The 17,754-nt window shown below is 38.5% G+C and overlaps 1 protein-coding gene across 1 annotated transcript in view; it reads left to right on the forward strand.

The window, feature by feature from the left end:
• Nucleotides 1-17,754, forward strand: part of PCNX2 (pecanex 2) — a 395,419-nt gene that overhangs the window by 257,591 nt on the left and 120,074 nt on the right. The window contains exon 22 of the mRNA XM_069064863.1: nt 13,816-13,924. Coding sequence (XP_068920964.1) covers nt 13,816-13,924 — 109 coding nt within the window. The remainder of the gene's footprint in view (nt 1-13,815; nt 13,925-17,754) is intronic.

The following is a 17,754-nucleotide window of genomic DNA, read 5'->3' on the forward strand; positions in this document are numbered from 1 at the left end:
TCCCTCTTAGTTTTAATTTTTTTTTCCAAACTGCACCTCACAAATAACTTTTTAAAACTGGTATTCTTTTCCTCCCCCTCTTTTCTTCTCAGTCTCCTTTAATTGTCCCCCTTTTCCTCAAGTCATTCCCATAACCTTGAATGTTTGAAGTCATGGGATCATAGATTTGGGGCTGGAAGAATCCATTTAGTCCAAATCCCTCCCCTCCCATTTTACAGATGAGGAAACCTAGACTCAGAGAATTGACTTGCTCAGATATTTAAGGGAGGATTTAAAATCAGATCCTTTAACTTCAGATCCAATGTTCTTTCTGACATGCCAGCTGCTTTGTTCATGCCCTACAGTAGCCAGCTTACTCCACTCCCAATCTGGTTCCCCACTGAGCACCAGGGAGTTTTCTCAAAAGTAGGAAGAGAACCAGGCCTTGGTAATGAGATTTCCCATCTTCTTCCTGGAAAGTGGAATCCCATTTCACCGTTTCTCTTCATTGAAGCCTAGACATCCGCTTTTTGAGACCCATGCCATTGTCTTTGTTGGGATAAGCCTCAAACACACTCTTAGCCAAATTCTTGCATCTTTTGAATATACCTGCTACCAGCTGTCAAAATTCAGATGGAAATTCTGCTTCTCATTTCCAGTATTATTCTAAACCTGACATGGCCTCCAGAATTACATTATTAGTTGCTTTTGCTTATTGAAATCCTGGCAATGAATTGGTTGTATCCTTTTAGCCTGCCACTGTTTACTTGACTCTTTCATTCTCCTCTTATTTGAGGCCCACTTAAGAGTATTTCATGTTGAGTGGAATATTTAATGAGAGACTAGGCTTGTTTCCACAAAGGCTGAAGTTCCAAAACATTCCTAACTCAACTGAGTGTTCCATAAGCTACTGTTTATTTTCTTGTTAAATGTCCCTGTACTCCAAATAACCCCAACTTTGCTATAAAAAGTCAGAAAGTCCATTGGTACTCTTCGTCCCTTGCTTCTAATCCTCAGTTGACCCTCTCAGCTCTCCATTCATCAGTTATCTCATACCCCCTCCCCCAGTTTTCAATCACCTCAGCTCATTGCTCCCTCTTCTCAGTACTAAGTTGCCTCTCTGGGGTTTGCCACAGGCTCTCCCAAACCTGAATCTTTGGGAAAGACCCTTCCTGTTGCTTAGCCTAACAACAGTGAATAAAAATGAGATCTAGCAGGAAGACAAGGCCAACCAGGAACCTAAACCACATAGCCTAGAAATGCTACATTATGAGAGATTTTCTTTCCCTCAACTGCTGCCTGAAAGTCTTCTCTTCCCCCTCCTCAAATATTCCTAGGGCACTTTGGAGCTTTCGTTGACCTCGTCGCTGCTTACATCATAGAATATTTATCTTTATACATATTGTATACTTCCATTAAATTGTAAGCTTCTTGAAGGCAGGGGAAGTGACTTTTTTTTCATCATTGTACACCCACTGCCAAACACAGTGTTTAATACATTTGTTGACATGGGAATATTTTGAGGTCTTTCTGAAAAATGGCACCATATGAATTCATTTCTTTATGTCTTATTTAGAGCACAAGTTAAAATGCATTAGTAAGCAAATGCAGTATTTAACTGGGACATCTCAGTGCTCATGGGAAAGATTCCTTTAAGGTGTTTTGCATATTTATACAAAGTATGTCGACTGTGTATATAAGCCATAAGTCTTATCTATGTATCTATGTCTAACTTGAAAAGACATTTTCAAAAGAGGTTACTTTGAAATATGGGGAACTAGAAGCATTCTTAGAGACTATCTAAAATTGTGATTCTAATGTAGTTTGCTTTGTTCTCATTCTAATACCTTCTACAGGAGAAAAATGCCTTGCGTTTTTTTTGTTAGGGTGGGGAAGAATGTCAATGCACAGATTTGGTGACATCTTCAATCCAAATGCTCACATGGACTATTTGTGCCTGAGCTCTGGTAGAGCCTTCTGAGCTTGTCCGATCAGCCACAAGCAGACACCCTGTACCTTGACCTCAACATAGTGATGGCATTTTGGTCCTCTTCAAGAACAAAGGATAATAACCAGGGTGGGGAGGGAAGGTTCAGACCTGTGATTTCATCCATTTCATTCATAAAAACTCCCTTCATCATTGCAGATTGGCAATTTGTGGTCATCGACCTTTATTGGGGTTCTATGAGGTTTGGTGACACATGTGTAATTGCTTATGTTTCCAATTCCATGACTGGTCCTCTATCCCTATGCCTTGTTGCCTATCACCTTCCACATAAATGTTGCATAAAAAATTCAAGGAGAATTTCAACTCCTTGAAGGGCAAACGCTTTTTCACTTTAGCGATTGTTTTCCTCAAGTACTGAGCACAGTGCCTAGCAAATAGTAGGTGCTCAATAAATGCATGTTGATTCCTTAATATGTTTGTTTGAGTTGAAAATAACAGATGCCTACAACTCTTAGTTGTTCCTCTTTGTGTGTCATAATCATACTCTAACTTGTGATTTTTATTGTGTTTTAATAGGGCCGGGATTTAAGAGCTTGGGAGGCAAACATTAAGAGTGAGACATGCATCATAAAAACAGAATCCTCAAACTGTCTAAGGAGAGGAAAATAAAAGCTGTATAAAATCTGTTCATAGCTGATCCAAATGAATTTTCTATTTAAAGTATGACAACAGAATGTTATAATGGCTGGTGGCAGTGTTTACTATAAAGGTGTCGCTATTTCCATCACATCTTGTGTTCTTGGTTTTAAATGTGTCATTTCTGCAAACACAACTGTTCTGAAACAAGGGAGGGCTTCTGCTGATATCTCTCTATGTTGATTATATTTATGGGCTTTGGGATTAAAAAATCCTTTTTGCCACCCATAATTTCTTCCTTCTTATACCTGTGTTCACACAAAGGAATAGCAAGTTTTTTAAAAGGGTAGTCTGATGTCACAGTTTAAAGTCCTCAGCTTAATACAGTCAGCTTCTTCTGTGTGCCAAGAGCTATGCTATAATGTGGGGGTACAAAAGCAAAATTGAAAGCTCCCTGTTACCAGGGAACTTGTATTCTACTGGGAGAAAAGCAGCAAGTTTACAGATCATTAAACATAAAATATGGAGAGGGGTGGGGCAGGGAGAAGGAACAAATATTTGTTAAATGCCTACTATATGCCATACACTAGGCTAAGCTTTTTACAGATATAATCTCATTTCATTTTCACAAAACTAGGAGGTAGGTACTACTATTACACAAATTTTACAGTTAAGGAAACTGAGGTCAACTTACTTGCTAAGATCACACAGTCAGTAAGTGTCTGAAGCTAGATTTGAACTCAGGAAGATGAGTCTTCCTGATGCCAGGCTTAGTGCTCTACCCACTGCACCATCTAGCTATATAATGCCCAAGATAAGTACAAAATATCTTTGGGGAATTTGGAGGGGATCTTACAGCTTCAATCAGCCAAAGGCTTTTTCACAAGGAGGCAATTGATTTGCGCTTCCAATGGAGCTAGGAATACAAAGATGTAGTGATGAGTAGGGGGTAGAAAGACTGTGCACCAAGATTGGGAGACTGAATGTCATTTAATAGAAACAGTAAGCAGTACCATTTGGTTGGAATGTAAAGTGTGAGAAGGGGGTGTCTGGGAGGAGGCAATAATGTATCAGTCTGGAAAGGTAGCATGTAGCCAGATTTTATAGGGTTTTAAGTGCCGAGAAAGGAATTTGTATTTTATCCTAGAGGCAATAGAAAGTCATCAAAGCGTTTTTGAAAAGGAACATGTTATGGTAAGACCTAGGCTTGTGACTGTGCTACAACTTTGTGAAAACTTATCCTCGTGGCATATTGATTTATCTGAAGTTGCATACTATAGAAGTAAGATAATGGATTGGGCTATAAAGACCCATATAAAGAGCAGTAACTTTTTATAAATTGGGAATTTTGAGAAAGTGACTTCTCAGATTGATCTGGTGATTGGTTTAAGTGCAATTTGCAAAGGCAAAGAAAACACATTTGGTGAAATGGTTTGTTATTTGTTTTCTTCAAAATGTCTATCAATTCCATTGATTATCAGTCAATAAGTATTTATTAAGTACCTACTATGTGCCAGGCACTATGCATATGCATACAAAAGTCTCTGCCTTCAAGAGCTGCATTCTACTAGGATTTACCATGCAACATTTATGTGTAAGTCAAGAGGTAGCAAAGCAGGGTGGATAGAAAGCCAACCTCAGTGTCAGAAAGACCTGTATATATAATTCCTGCTTCTTACATGCACTGACTATGTGACCATGGACAAGTCACTTAACCTGGTTATGTCACCCGATCCTTTTTTTCATGAGTAATATTAGTAATTAGTAATATTAGCAGAAGCATTTACTACAAGGATATATATCATGTCATGGAGGTCACAAGGACCATGGAGAGTCTTGGAGGGTATGAGCTCTTTAAGGCTATTCTAATGGAGTACCATCTCTGGTAGTTCCTACCAACCTGGAAAGACTTGGAATACACATAGAGGGTTGGACTGTGTATCAGTTATCCGAAGACCTGTATCAAATCCAAGGACCTGACTTTGCAGCCAGATGTAGAAAAGCTCACCAGTACATGTTGGTTTCCAGATTGTGGATTTTTTTTTTCAGTCACAGAGACCTACACAGTAGGGCTATAATCTATATCAACAGAGAAATCATCCAGACTGATGAAATTATTCATGGTCATGAATTACTTGTGGGTTTCTGTTTAGAAAACATCAGAAATAGAGCAGAGAAGCAGAGAATAAACATTTTTATAGTGCCTACCTATGTGCTAGGCACTGTGCAAAGCACTTTACAATTACTATCTTGTTTGATCTTCACAACAACCCTGGGAGATGGATACTGTTATTGCCTTCATTTTATAGTTGAGGAAACTGAGTTCATCAGATGTTAAGTGATTTGCCCAGGGTCAGAAAGTTAATAAGTGTCTGAGGCCAGATTTTAACTCAAGTCTTTCTGACTCCAGATTCAATGTTCTATCCACTGAGCCACCTAACTTTCTAAATTCATCTTTCTAAAATTATTCTTTTTTTATGGAGGGAGTAAGGCAGGTAAATTGGGATTAAGTCACTGCCCAAGGTCACACAACTAGTAAGTGTGTCAAGTGTCTGAGGTCAGATTTGAACTCAGGTCCTCCTGACTCCAGGACCTATACTCTATTCACTGTACCACCTAGCTGCCCCACTGTAATGGGAATATAAATTTAAGATCTTCCCTGCCCCTAGGCCCTTTGATTGGCTTAAGTGCACCTGGAGCCTGTGGTGGGAGGCTTGTTTTTCAGGACATACTTTGTGATTGGGCAGTGGGTCAAGAGAGTTGTGACATTCCCTGAGCCAGGAGAAGGCTATATAAACCCTGATGGGAGGCTTTGCTTTGGGGCTTACTTTGAGAAATGTTGTGTGATTTGACCAGATGATACTCTGGGCAGCCTTTGAGAGCCCCCCCAGCTTTGAAAACCCAGATGTTGATGCTTCCCTCTCTGGTTACTGTGACTAGGTATGGCTATATGTAATGGTCAGACAGTTGGAGGCCTGTCTGCTTTTCTTGTAACTTTTGCTTGTAACTTCTGTCTGTATATTCTGAAGTTCAGGGTGCTTACTTTTTCCCCTGAACTAGGTAAATTATATGTTTGATTGATTAAAGCAAGATTGTTAACCCATTTTGAGTTTCTTTCCTTTAGAAAAGCAGATCTAAGAACCTGTGTTGGCAGCCACCCTGGGGATGCTGGGGTGCTTGCTGCTACATCCCCTAAAATTATTCTTGAGAGTGGATTATAAGCTAGCGATTTGGTTATTTTTATACCCAATTACATGATGAGGGGGCGTCATGGCATCATGGATATTGTGCCAATCTCAGAGTCTAGAAGACCTAAATTCAAGACCTGTCCCTCCTATGTCCTGGTTGGATGACCATGGGCTGCCAAAAAACCTTGCATTGCCTCCAGGTAACTATCCAAGACTCTAAGCTACAGGTAGTTGCTGATCTGCATTGATGGCAGACATTTCCCCACAGATAGCTTCCTATACCAATCAGATCATAGGTTTGGGCTAAAACAAAACAAAGCAAAGGAAAAAGAAACAAAACAAACCATGGTACTTTATATGATGCTGTCCTTGTAAACTATGCCATTGGAACTCATTATACTGCTATAATGGAGCTGTCCCTCTTCTACAGATAATGGTTTGTCTGACTGGACAAAAAGTTCTCCTGAAATCTTTTTGTTAAAAGGGGGAGGGGGAAGGGTGCCTGGGTCAAGTAGTCCCAAATCACACAGTTTGTGAGTCATTGTTGCCATCATCATCATTAATCACTGTGTCTCAGTACCTTCCTTTGCATAGACCCCTTCCTCCTAAGGCATTTTTCTATGAGTTTAAACTTCTCAGAGTTGTTTGTGTTTTTGTTTAAAAAACAGAAACAACTTGACCTCTCTAGAAAATAGACAAAGAAATGTTAAAAGTCAATGCTACTTTTTAAAAGATTAAAACATTGTGGAGGGCTAATGTGGACTAGGTTTAGTACTATAGCAAAGCATGTAATAACTAGTCCCCAATGTATCTGGTCCTTATGTTAGAAGATGTTCTTGCTGAGGATAGTGATAAACTCAGATGTGATTGGTGAGTACTTAGCCAATAGCCCTTTCAGTGGTGAGCCTACAGGTGATATTTTTTATTTGTTTTGCTACAATCCAAATTTGTTTCACATACTATTTGTAGGTTGTTTCTTAAGTATTCATCACAGCCCTGAAGCCTGTAATCAATAAGAATAAGAATAGTATAATAATAATTGATAGCATGTATATAGTGCTATAAAGTTTGTCAAGTGCTGTTATGTCATTTGAACAAGAATGACCCATATCAGCAGAAGGAAATAGACATACATAGAATGTAAATGAGAAGACTTGGCTAAAGAGGGAAGACATTACAATGGTGTCATGTATTTGAAGGACTATCGAATTCAGGAGGCATTTGACTGGCTCAATTTGGGTGAAAAATAAGAGTTGAAGTTACAAAATAAATAGAAATTACAGAAAAGTAAGTTTAAGCTTAATGAAGGGAATACTTTCTCCCAATTAGAGCTACCTAAAAGTACAATGAGTTGCCCTGAGATATCTTTGTTTCCCCTTTCTTTCTTCATGTAACAAAGCACCTCTTGGGTATGCTATGTTAGGGATTCCTTTCATAGACAGTTGCACGAAGATGGCCACCAATATTCTTTCCAATGCTTAAATTCTGTGACTCCATTTCAGATTAGTCTGTCCTTACACTATGCCAGAAGACCATAGCTATGGCAATGGCAACACCATGCTTCAAACAGTAAGAGCTTAATAAATGCTTATTGACAACTGACTGTCTATGTCATATTATTGAATCGATGTGTTGTGGAAAGAACCTTGAAATGGGATTCTGAAGAATCTGATTTTATTCCTTCCTTGGCCACTGACTCAGTGGATAGTCTTAACTTTCCTCATTTCAAAATTGAAGGCGGCGATTAGGGTAGACTCATACATTTCTGTACCTTAACAGTTCTTCATTTCTGATATTCTCAGGTAGACTTCAATTATATGTTGTAAAATATTATTTCTCTTCCCTTTTGGATTGCAATCACAGCTTGATGCATTGACTGCTTTATTAATATCCAATCTCTAAGAATAATATCTAACATTTAAATAGTACTTAACGTTTGCAAAGCTCTTTAGATCTGTTCTCTCCTTTAATCCTTGCAACAAGCCTGTGAAATAGGTGCTGCTATTGTCTCCATTACACAGACAAGGAAACTGAAGTTTAGAAAAGCTAAGTGACTTGCCCAGGGTCACACAGTCAGTAAATGTCTTAGGTAGGATTCAAACTCAGGTCACCTTGTCTTCAAAAGCCCAGAATTCTATCCAGTGACCTACCTAAAGACATCCCTTACCTAGAAAAACTATATGGGGGACAATAATGATATCTATGTGTAGAGGTAAATAAAATATGAGAAGAATCGAATTTCAGAAAGTCTGGTTTCTGCCTATGACTATGGGCATAGTACAGGCTTCTCTGTGTTAATCTTTTTGTTGCTGCAACTTTCTTTTTTTTTTAACAAGGCATAGTCAGTATTTTGTTCCTTCTGTCCCTAAAGGACAAACCGAGGCAAAGACTGAGTGACTTTCTTGAGATATCAAGGTACCCCAGGGCTTAACTGCAATTAGGGCAAGAGACTCCCCATGCTCAGTCCCCTCATGTCTGATTGCTGTTGCTGCTTATGTTTAAATAAAAGTTGCCATGCTAAGCAAAAAATAATTATAATAGATTCATTTAATCATAATGCAGCAAAGTTTCACTTGTTAGAACCTTAAACTTGCAGATGAGGTGTTCCCTGGGGCTGCTTGTCTGATTGTAGCTGTTATGCCTGACCTACTTATTGGTGTTCTCTGAAGGTAGCTTAAAACCCTCCCAGGATACTCTATACATCCAAAACCTAATGATAGAAACATTTTAAAAACCCATGACTCATTTTAACGACCTTTGGGGGCTATATGTTTTATAAAGCAAATTTTAGCTTTATGGTTTCTGACTTCAGTTTTCATCTAAACATGAGTCATCTTCACTAAAGTTTGTCCTCAACACTTAGAGAACACGTTAACAGCAGAATAATAGCAGGTGTTTATTGTACCTCCAGAGGTGAATCACAAAGGCCTGTGGTAAAGTGTGTTTAGGCCTGGATGAACAGGTTAATATTATATGACCCCACTTCTCCTGACTTTTCTATATATCTTGTTTCTACACATCTTGTTGAATGTTAACACCTCTGATTTTTCAGCTTAGTTTTCCACTCTACTAATAAATGGTGGTGGGAAAGAGAATAACATGTTTTTAAAGGATCTTATTTGCTTAATACATGTAGCATTGCAGTAGCAGTCAGGAATTTTATAGAATCATGGAATCTAAGAGTTGGAAAGAATCAGTTCATATCTGTGTAGGAATCTCTTCTACCAGATCTGTAAACATTGCTTTCATTTAAGGACTGCTAAAGAGAGGGCCACTTACTATCTCATTAAACATTCTAGTCTGGGATAACTCTAATTATAACACTAGTGGGTGATATTGAAATCATGTATTGAATCTTTTTCAGCTCTATCCTCCCTTCTAGAAGGGGCAGAGCAGAATCATGCCTAGATCTGGTTTGCCCCTTCTAGACCTTGCCTTCCTTTCCTTGCTCCTATCAGTCATGAAATGTAATTAGGCACACCTGCTACAAACATTAGCTGACCCTTAGCCTACAAGCACTATAATGATCCTCAGGGCCATGAAGCCCCTTTCTCTGCTATTTTTTGAACCTTATACTAGATGTAAAGTAATTAATACAATCAAAATAGCTCATAGCCCCCAGTTAGGAAAATCCTTAACATTTGGACAGAGGTTCAGATCTCTGACCTAATTTAGTTTTGTGTATTTCTAGTTAATTGATGTGCTCTTTTTGTTTGAGGCAAACTGAAGGTACAGGAAATGTGTAGATAAAAGAAGCAAGCTGTGTATGTTACTATGTCTACTATTCGACAGGCATATAGAGGGAAAACTGAGAAAAGATCAGACCTTTGGGAGAGAACTTCACTCAGTTTTTGAAGAGATCAGTAAAACCAATAGCTTCCATCCAAGTCATCTATTCCAAGCTTCTTACAAATTCCTAGGGCCCGTTGTGATCTCTCCCTTCTATTTTGCAGCTCAGATCTCCTTTCATTTTCTTCTTTTCACTTCTTTCAGTTTTTGCCCCTGTGCCACCAATTCTTTCTAGTTTGGTTCATTAATTTCTAAGCAAAGATTGCTGCTTCTGCTCAAATTTACCTTCCCACTCTTTGTGTCTCAATCTGCCTCTCCTGACTGCATGTATATCTTTAAGAATTCCTGGTCATGGGGTGGCCAGGTGGCGCAGTGAGTAAGAGTGCCAGCCCCAGCATTGGGAGACCTGGGATCGGTTCCAGCCTCAGCTACTCAGCTCGCACACAAAGATAACTGGCTGTGTAACCTGGAGCAAGCTACTTAACCCCAATTGCTTAAAAAAAAAAAGAATTCCTGGGCGTTCAGACACTTACTAACTGTGTGACCCTGGGCAAGTCACTTAAGCCTGATTGCCTTCAAAAAAAAAAAAGAAAGAAAGAATTCCTGGACCTGACTCAGGTCCACCTTTGGACTTAAAAATTATCATAGTCCCAAATCTCTTTGAGCATTGAGAACCAACTCTTGTTCCTTTGGACTACAAATCCCAGGATTCTCTTCTGTTCTTGGACACCCATTACTTAAATATTTTCCTTAGATAGTCAAAATCTGCTGCTTATCTGCTTATACCCATAGTTGCTACACCTGTCTTCTGGGGCCAACTAAAATGAGTCCAATGCTTCATTCACATGACAGCCTTATAAATATTTTTTTCTTTGCTTTTTGAAGGGGGGAAGGCAGAGCAATTGGGGTTAAGTGAGTTGCCCAACATTAATACGCATTAAGTGTCTGAGGCTGGATTTGAATTCAGGTCCTCCTGACTCCAGGGCCAGTGCTCTATTCACTGCACCACGTAGCTGCCCCCTTACAAATACTTGAAAGACATTTTGATGACTGCTGCACCACCCCAACGGCTTTAGAGTCCGTGAATCTGAGTTCTGTATCCAAAATTTTCTGCATTTGAAGGCATAGTCTCACATGAATCACTTAACCACTCAGAATGAAATGGAAAGGACAGGTATACATCATGTGAAACTTAGGGGAATGAGATTTTTAGCTAATGTAACATAAGACACCAGAAAAAGGTCAAGAGAAACCTTAATCCCTTACCCCCTTTTCCAATCCAGAGTAGCTTCAGAATACGAAAATTGACCCCAGAATTAAATCAGAAGTAGCCTGGGGAGCCATTTAATAGCAACATTCTGAAACTAATAAGAAAAAGTATAATGTTTGGGAGACTTTTAAATAAAAATGTTCACATCTCCTTTTTTTCTTCCACTCTCCTTTTTCATTTTCTCCCTGTCTCTAGGACTAGTGTCTCCCTTCTCTCTTCTTTTTTCTCCTCCCTTTTTTTCTTCTCCTAATCATATCACCAAGAACCCTTTATAAGTCTACATTTGCAATTTCCTATGCAGTTGTCTATGGCAATGATATATTTATATTAATCCTATGCCTGTCCCTTGGAGAACTTTTTAGGACTCTTGCAATTTTTGCCTTCTATATTCTATTCCTTGATATAGCAGAAATCTTTAACTGGCTTGGGGTTTACTGATATGTTCTAGTCCTTAGTCACAAACTTTGGTTCTTCATTGAAGTTCCTACATGAAACTTAGAGGTCTGAGTAAGTCAGGTAAGTCTAAGATGGTGGTTTTGGAGAAGGTGCTAACCAACTCTACTTTGTCCCATCTGCCTTCCCTAAGAAATGCTGGAGTCCCCAAACCACAAAGTTGACCTTTCACACAAGAGTAGGTTCATTCCTCTTCCTGAAACCTTTCTTTTTTATTATAAATTTAATAAAGTCCAACAAATATGAGCATTTCAATACTCAAAGAAGAACAGAAAAAGAGAATTTATATGCAAAACTGTGTACATCTTTTATAGTTTTTAAAGGTATATATTTAAATTAACACAATGATTGACCAAGCTGCCCTGTTTGCCCATTTTCCCTTCCATACTTTCTGCTCCTTCTATGTATTTTTTAAAAATTTCATTGAAACACTTTTGTGTCTTCACTTATTTTTTGAGTATTTCTTCATTGCTCCTATTTCCCAATACCTAAGGTACTTTCATTGTTAATAAGTATCTATGATAGTGGAGCTATCCAGTCAACATTCTATGCACAGCCTATGGTCACTGGTGCTTCTCTGAAAGCTTACTGTGGTATGTAGCAGAGCCAAATGAAATTTTCAAGAGTTTTTTTTTTTTTTGATAAGTGGTATTTTGTTTTCTCATATACTAGCAAGTCTGGGAATGAAAACACAACCTGTCACTTGCCTTCCTCATTATTGATGAACAGAGCCTGCGAAACTTCTGACTGTAGCCAGAAGTGACAAGAGTATAGTTTCCCATTCTGGATTGATAATCCATTACCACAAAGCAGATCTCGACAACAGTATACTTCAGTGCTCTGTTACTCTCCTGTGACAGACTTAATGCTGAATGTTCCAGCCTGTATTGCTGAGCATCTGGTAGGGATTCGGTCAGATTCTCCACAAGGTTATCCGTCCTTGGCCCCATCTCTCCTCTTCTTTCTCCTTCTCACCTGTTTTTTCCCCCCTTTATGTTGGCTTGCCCAGCAAATATCACACCTCCCATGTTCTACCCTGGTTTTCTGAAATACTTTGCAATTCGTGACTCAGTGGATTGGGTTTTGGTTTCCTTGGCAAGAGCAGCTGAAGTTATGAAAGGAAATTAACACAGAGAAATCTCAACAGCTTCTGTGATGATTAAGTTGCATATGGATTTAGCTCTAAAAGGCTTCATTTGAAAGGAGGAAGTTCTGCCTCCAGAAACGTCTGTTCACCAGCTGTGACTGCTCCCCCTCCCCTGCCCTATAGCAGCAGAGAGATATGGTAGAGCAGGGGCTTGCAGCAAGCAAGGGAACAAGTCCTACATGAGATAAGGGTGTTCCCGATCAGTCTATCATCCTATTTCAAACTGCCATTAAACAATCAAATTGTGTGTAAGAGAAAGAAAAAAAGGAAGAAGTGAGATAAAACCCAGCAGGGAGGAAGATCATCATTTTACCACACCTCACTAACAATGAATTGTTCATTCTCTTTCCTCTTCTATATCTCCCATAATCCCTAATTTCCTTCAACACTCAGTTTAAGGGCCATCTTCCACATTCAACCTTTCTTGGTTTCCCCTCTTACTAATACCTTCCTGTCCCCCCTTCACCTTGTACTTATTTTGTATTATCTATGTGTGTATCAAGAAGTATTTAGTAAATACTTAACTATATGCCAGGCACTGGGGTAGTTCTACTAGTACAAAGAAATCTCTAATCAGGATGAACTTACATTCTAACAGAGGAGATGGGTACTTATAAAGCATAGCTGTTGTTGTTGTCATGTCCCTCTCTTCATGACCCCATTTGGGGTTTTCTTGGCAAAGATACTGGGCTGGTTTATCATTTCCTTCTCTAGCTCATTGTACAGATGAAGAAACTGAGGCAAACATGGTTAAGTGACTTGCCCAGGGTCACACAGCTAGGAAATGTCAGAGGCCAGATTTGAACTCAGCTCTCCCTGACTCCAGGTCTGCCACTCTATCCACTGTGCCACTTAGCTGCCCTTATAAAACATAGTTTCATAAATATAGCTAATGTATAGTTAAATATAATTCACTAAATGTAATTTAAAAATACACACTCACAAAGTGGTTAAATACAAGGTAAATATTGTCTTAAATTCACTGAGGTCAGGGACTATTTTTCTTTTGTGCCTACAGTGCCTGCAGTGCCTGCACAATGCCTGGCACATTTCAGTCATTTTCAGTTATGTCCATGATTGGAAACATGACCCAATTTGGGGTTTTCTTGGCAAAGATACTGGAATGGTTTGTCATTTCCTTCTCTGAGGCAAACAGGGTTAAGTGACTTGCCCACGGTCACACAGCTAGGAGGTATCTGAGGCTGGATTTGAACTCAGGTTTTCCTCTATCCACTACATCACCTAGCTGCCCTGCCTTTTATATACCTGACACACAGTGGGTGCTTAATAATTGCTTATTGATTTCTGGATTGACTTATTTGAAATTATAGTAATGCTTCTACCAACCATTTTTATTGTCTTGTTAATGGTATTGATGGGATTCTTTTTCTTCCTTTGTTTTCAGCTTGGAGACCTGCTTCACAAGTTACAGTTTGTCATGACCTACGTGGCTCCCTGGCAGCTGGCTTGGGGTTCATCCTTTCATGTGTTTGCTCAGCTCTTTGCAATACCTCGTATCCTTTTTGCTTCTGCCATCCTCTCTCATGGAATCGAAAAAAAACTCTCACCAAACTCCATCTACAAAGAGGTTGTAAAGTATCTGATGCCACTTTTAATGAGGACTTTGAGGGACACACTGGATTCTTGCCAGATTACTTGACCTTAAAGATGTTGCTTAGTTTTAAACCATTCTACATTCTTTTTTTTTTTTTTTTGGTTTTTGGAGTGCAGTTGGGGTTAAGTGACTTGCCCAAAGTCACACGGCTAGTAAGTATTAAGTGTCTGAGGCCAGATTTGAACTCAGGTTCTCCTGACTTCAGGGCCAGTGCTCTATTCACTGTACCACCTAGCCACCCCCATTCCACATTCTTAATGCTTGCTTAGGAGGTATTCTTCTCTTCATTCCATCCTACTGCAGTATTTTTATTTCACATACTCAGGAGCTACATTGAGATGTATTAGTCTATAAATTGGAATCAAAGCTTTGGCTTTTATTCCTAGACCAATTATCTTAGTTAAGAAACATTAAGTAACAAAAATCATACCACTTTCATTAATAGTTGGTGGCAGACTTGAAAAATACTGATATACATGGTTAAGATGGAAATTTGTTTTGCACGACTTCATAAGTGTAATAGGTATTACATTGCTCGCCTCTCAATGGATGAGGGAGGGACTGAAGGAAATGAGAGCATCTGGAACTCAAAATTAAAAAAAAATTAAACATTTGGAGGAAAAAAGAAAAGAAAAATATTGCCATAAGTTATTTAATATTGCATCATAACACAGCATAAGAGAAAGTGAGATATAGTAAAGAAGGCCAGTCTTGGAAATATAAAGATGTGTGTTCAAAGCCTGCTTTCACTGACACTGATTAGTTAATCTCACTATGGTAAAGTCACTTCGTATTTCAGAGCCCCAGACAGCTCTCTAAGACTATGAATTTCAAAGTCACTAATCTTCGTTGGTAAAAGGAATTTCCACACCAGAAGTTCCCTAAGTCAGTGAAATCACAGATTAAGGAGCAATTTTTATTCAGTTATTTTGAGACTAAAATGAACATCTTTTTCTTTTATCATAGATGTCTCTAGCCAGTTGCCACTCGACTTCATTCAGTTTTCCTACTCTTCACCCTTTTTTAGCCCTTTAGTGGTTCAGTAGGAAAGGTGGTGGATTTGGAATCTGAGAACTTGCTAGTTGTATGACCCTGGGCAAATCATGTAATGTCTCTGGTCCCCTCCGTTATCTCTTCTATAAAATGAATGGGCCGGTGCTGATAGATCATGTAACTTTCCCTTCAATATCTGTGATCTTCTAATATCTTTAGCTTGTTTATTTTTCCTTAAATATTTGAGTTTTCTCCATTTCTAAATAACCTACTTTGATTTAGATTGTTAACTGGGTCCTCTTTAATCAGATGAAAGATGTACTTGAGTTTGCTCTGAAACTTTGTTTTCTCTCTAAGGATTTCTTCTCCCATTTAATATGTTCTTTTGGACAACACTGTTCACACATCTGTGCTGTTTGATGGCATTTTTAATGAATCAAGGTGCTACACTGTACTCTGCTAGTCATTTTAATGAGCCCTGTGTGAGTGTTCAGAGCAAAGAAGGCTCTGTGATTTGAACTTTGTACATACTGATGGAAGCATACTCTGGGTAATCACTAAGTGATAATATATTCCAGGAAGTCATCATTTGGAGGAAAATGCTTTCCTACGATGTCATTTGTAACACAAACCATAACAGGAGCCAGTCTCACAATATGTATTGTTTCATGGGCCTATTTTTAGACCTCCATTGATATTTTAAAAAACAACTTTTTCAAGGTTATTTGGCAGAAAAAGCTGACAAAGGGAGAAAAAAAGAAATTGTAAATATGTAGATTCTGTATATTCCCTTCCAGTGCATTCATTTTGTGCCTTCCAAAGAGTTTTAATTTCCCTAAGCAGATCCCTCCAAAGGGAAGATAGAAAGGTGGGCAAATGAGGTGATTTATAGGACTATATCTTAAGTGTATATGAGGTTCAGTATCTCGAATTTAAAGTGTGTTTATTAAATGCAAATCATGACATTAATGCATATTTATAGTAGGGAATTTGCACTGTGGATTTAAAACTCAAAGTTATGGCTCCCACTTTCCCCATAATTTTAGCCTCTTGTACACATACAACCTTTTCTATTGCTGTTAAGACATTTTAAGTGAGTTCAGTAATACTAATTACTGGATGTGGCTAGACAGCTAAATTGAGGACCATTCTGAGAACCTTAATTTTGAATTACCTGCCCAGCCTCCATGTTCAGTTTTTAGCCATAAGCACATTGGTATAAAGTTTTGCATTTGCTTCTCCCTCTTCAACAAACAGGAACACAAGTAACCCTCTATTGGAATGCATGCAGACTACATTTAAACCCAAGGTCTTTTGTGCTTATGGAGAGTAAGTAATTGAATACATCAGAGATGTACATTTTATTAGGCATTTGGTAATTCTATTTTAAAACATTCCATCTCTATGCTTTGTCCTCTAAAAATACAATGACCAATTAGCGACATCTGTTTCCTCTACCCTATTAAAATGTCATGCTTTAGAATTTACTGTTCAAATTCTGAGTACGGCACTTGAACTTCAGCCTGTAGAAAATCCTCTCTCATGTTACTCCCACAAATTAACCACAGAGGGCCCCCTGCCCAAACATGGGTCAGGGAAGAAACTTGCTCCCTGGAGTCTACCACTGTATTTCACATAGCAAGAATTTTTATGTTCTGTTGAGCTAACTAGATATAAGCTGTTAGATTCCCAAATGTCATCTACAGATAGTGACTGTTTTTGAAACACTAGTCATTTCATCACTCCCTTTAGGGAGACTGGGGACATGATCTTGCCAAAGAGAAGGGACTCATTTCTTCAATTTGGGGAGCAATATACTGAACAATGGCTCTCAGGTCTTTAGGGTACTGTTTATAAATTCCTATGTCCCCCACTAATACACTGTTTCCATCGCCTCCTGAACTTTTAACCTCCAAAGGGAGATGAGCATACTCAGCCTTTGAAAGTGTGGAGGTACAACACAAAACATTCTCTTTTAATAACTATAGGAACTTGCAGGGTTATCTCTGTTAAATATTTATGTTAAGAGAGGCACCTTACTGCTTTGAATGTGAGTTTGGGTTTCTAATGAAAGCCTGTTCTATAACAGTGATTTTTAGTTTTTCTCCCTAACTGGTTCCCCATACCCACTGCCATTTCCAGTTTAAATATCTATAGACTTACTTCTTACCAAGACAAACTAAAAGGTGACTTTGAAGAGTCGACATCTCTTTGAAGGAATTCTCATTTCCTAGCTAAACCATGAGGGTCATGATTATGTTCTTTAATACTTACATGGAGAATTTTATATTTGCTTTATTATTCCCTCCTAAGCAAAGTAGGAGTCTTATCCAAGAAGCTGTGCTATGAGTTTAACCTTTCTTTCAACACTGAAGCTAAAAATAAAAAAAGACTAATATATATCCTGTTAAATTTTCTGTTTCTATATGACCTGAGTTTTATTTTTTTCATTACCATGCTGAATTTTATTCTGTCATTAGTAGGTTAGTATTGCCTTCTTTTCACTTCTGAGACTTAATTCCTGGATAATTCCTTATATGGCACTTAAAAAAAAACATAAACTATCATCTCTGAATGAGGGAAGAAGCACATTTAATGGTTTCTACATTCAGGGGGGCGGTTTGGACTGAAAGGTTTAACTGTGCGTTTTTCATGACACTTCATTCATCCCCTGCTTTGGTCTAGTTTTCACCTAAGTTCCTTGTCTTATCCATCACCATTAGACTTGAACTCTAC

The sequence above is a fragment of the Petaurus breviceps genome, unplaced genomic scaffold, assembly GCF_028583685.1.
Source record: "Petaurus breviceps papuanus isolate PSGF00001 unplaced genomic scaffold, PetGlider_PUasm1.0 90650, whole genome shotgun sequence".
Taxonomy (NCBI): Eukaryota; Metazoa; Chordata; class Mammalia; order Diprotodontia; family Petauridae; genus Petaurus; species Petaurus breviceps.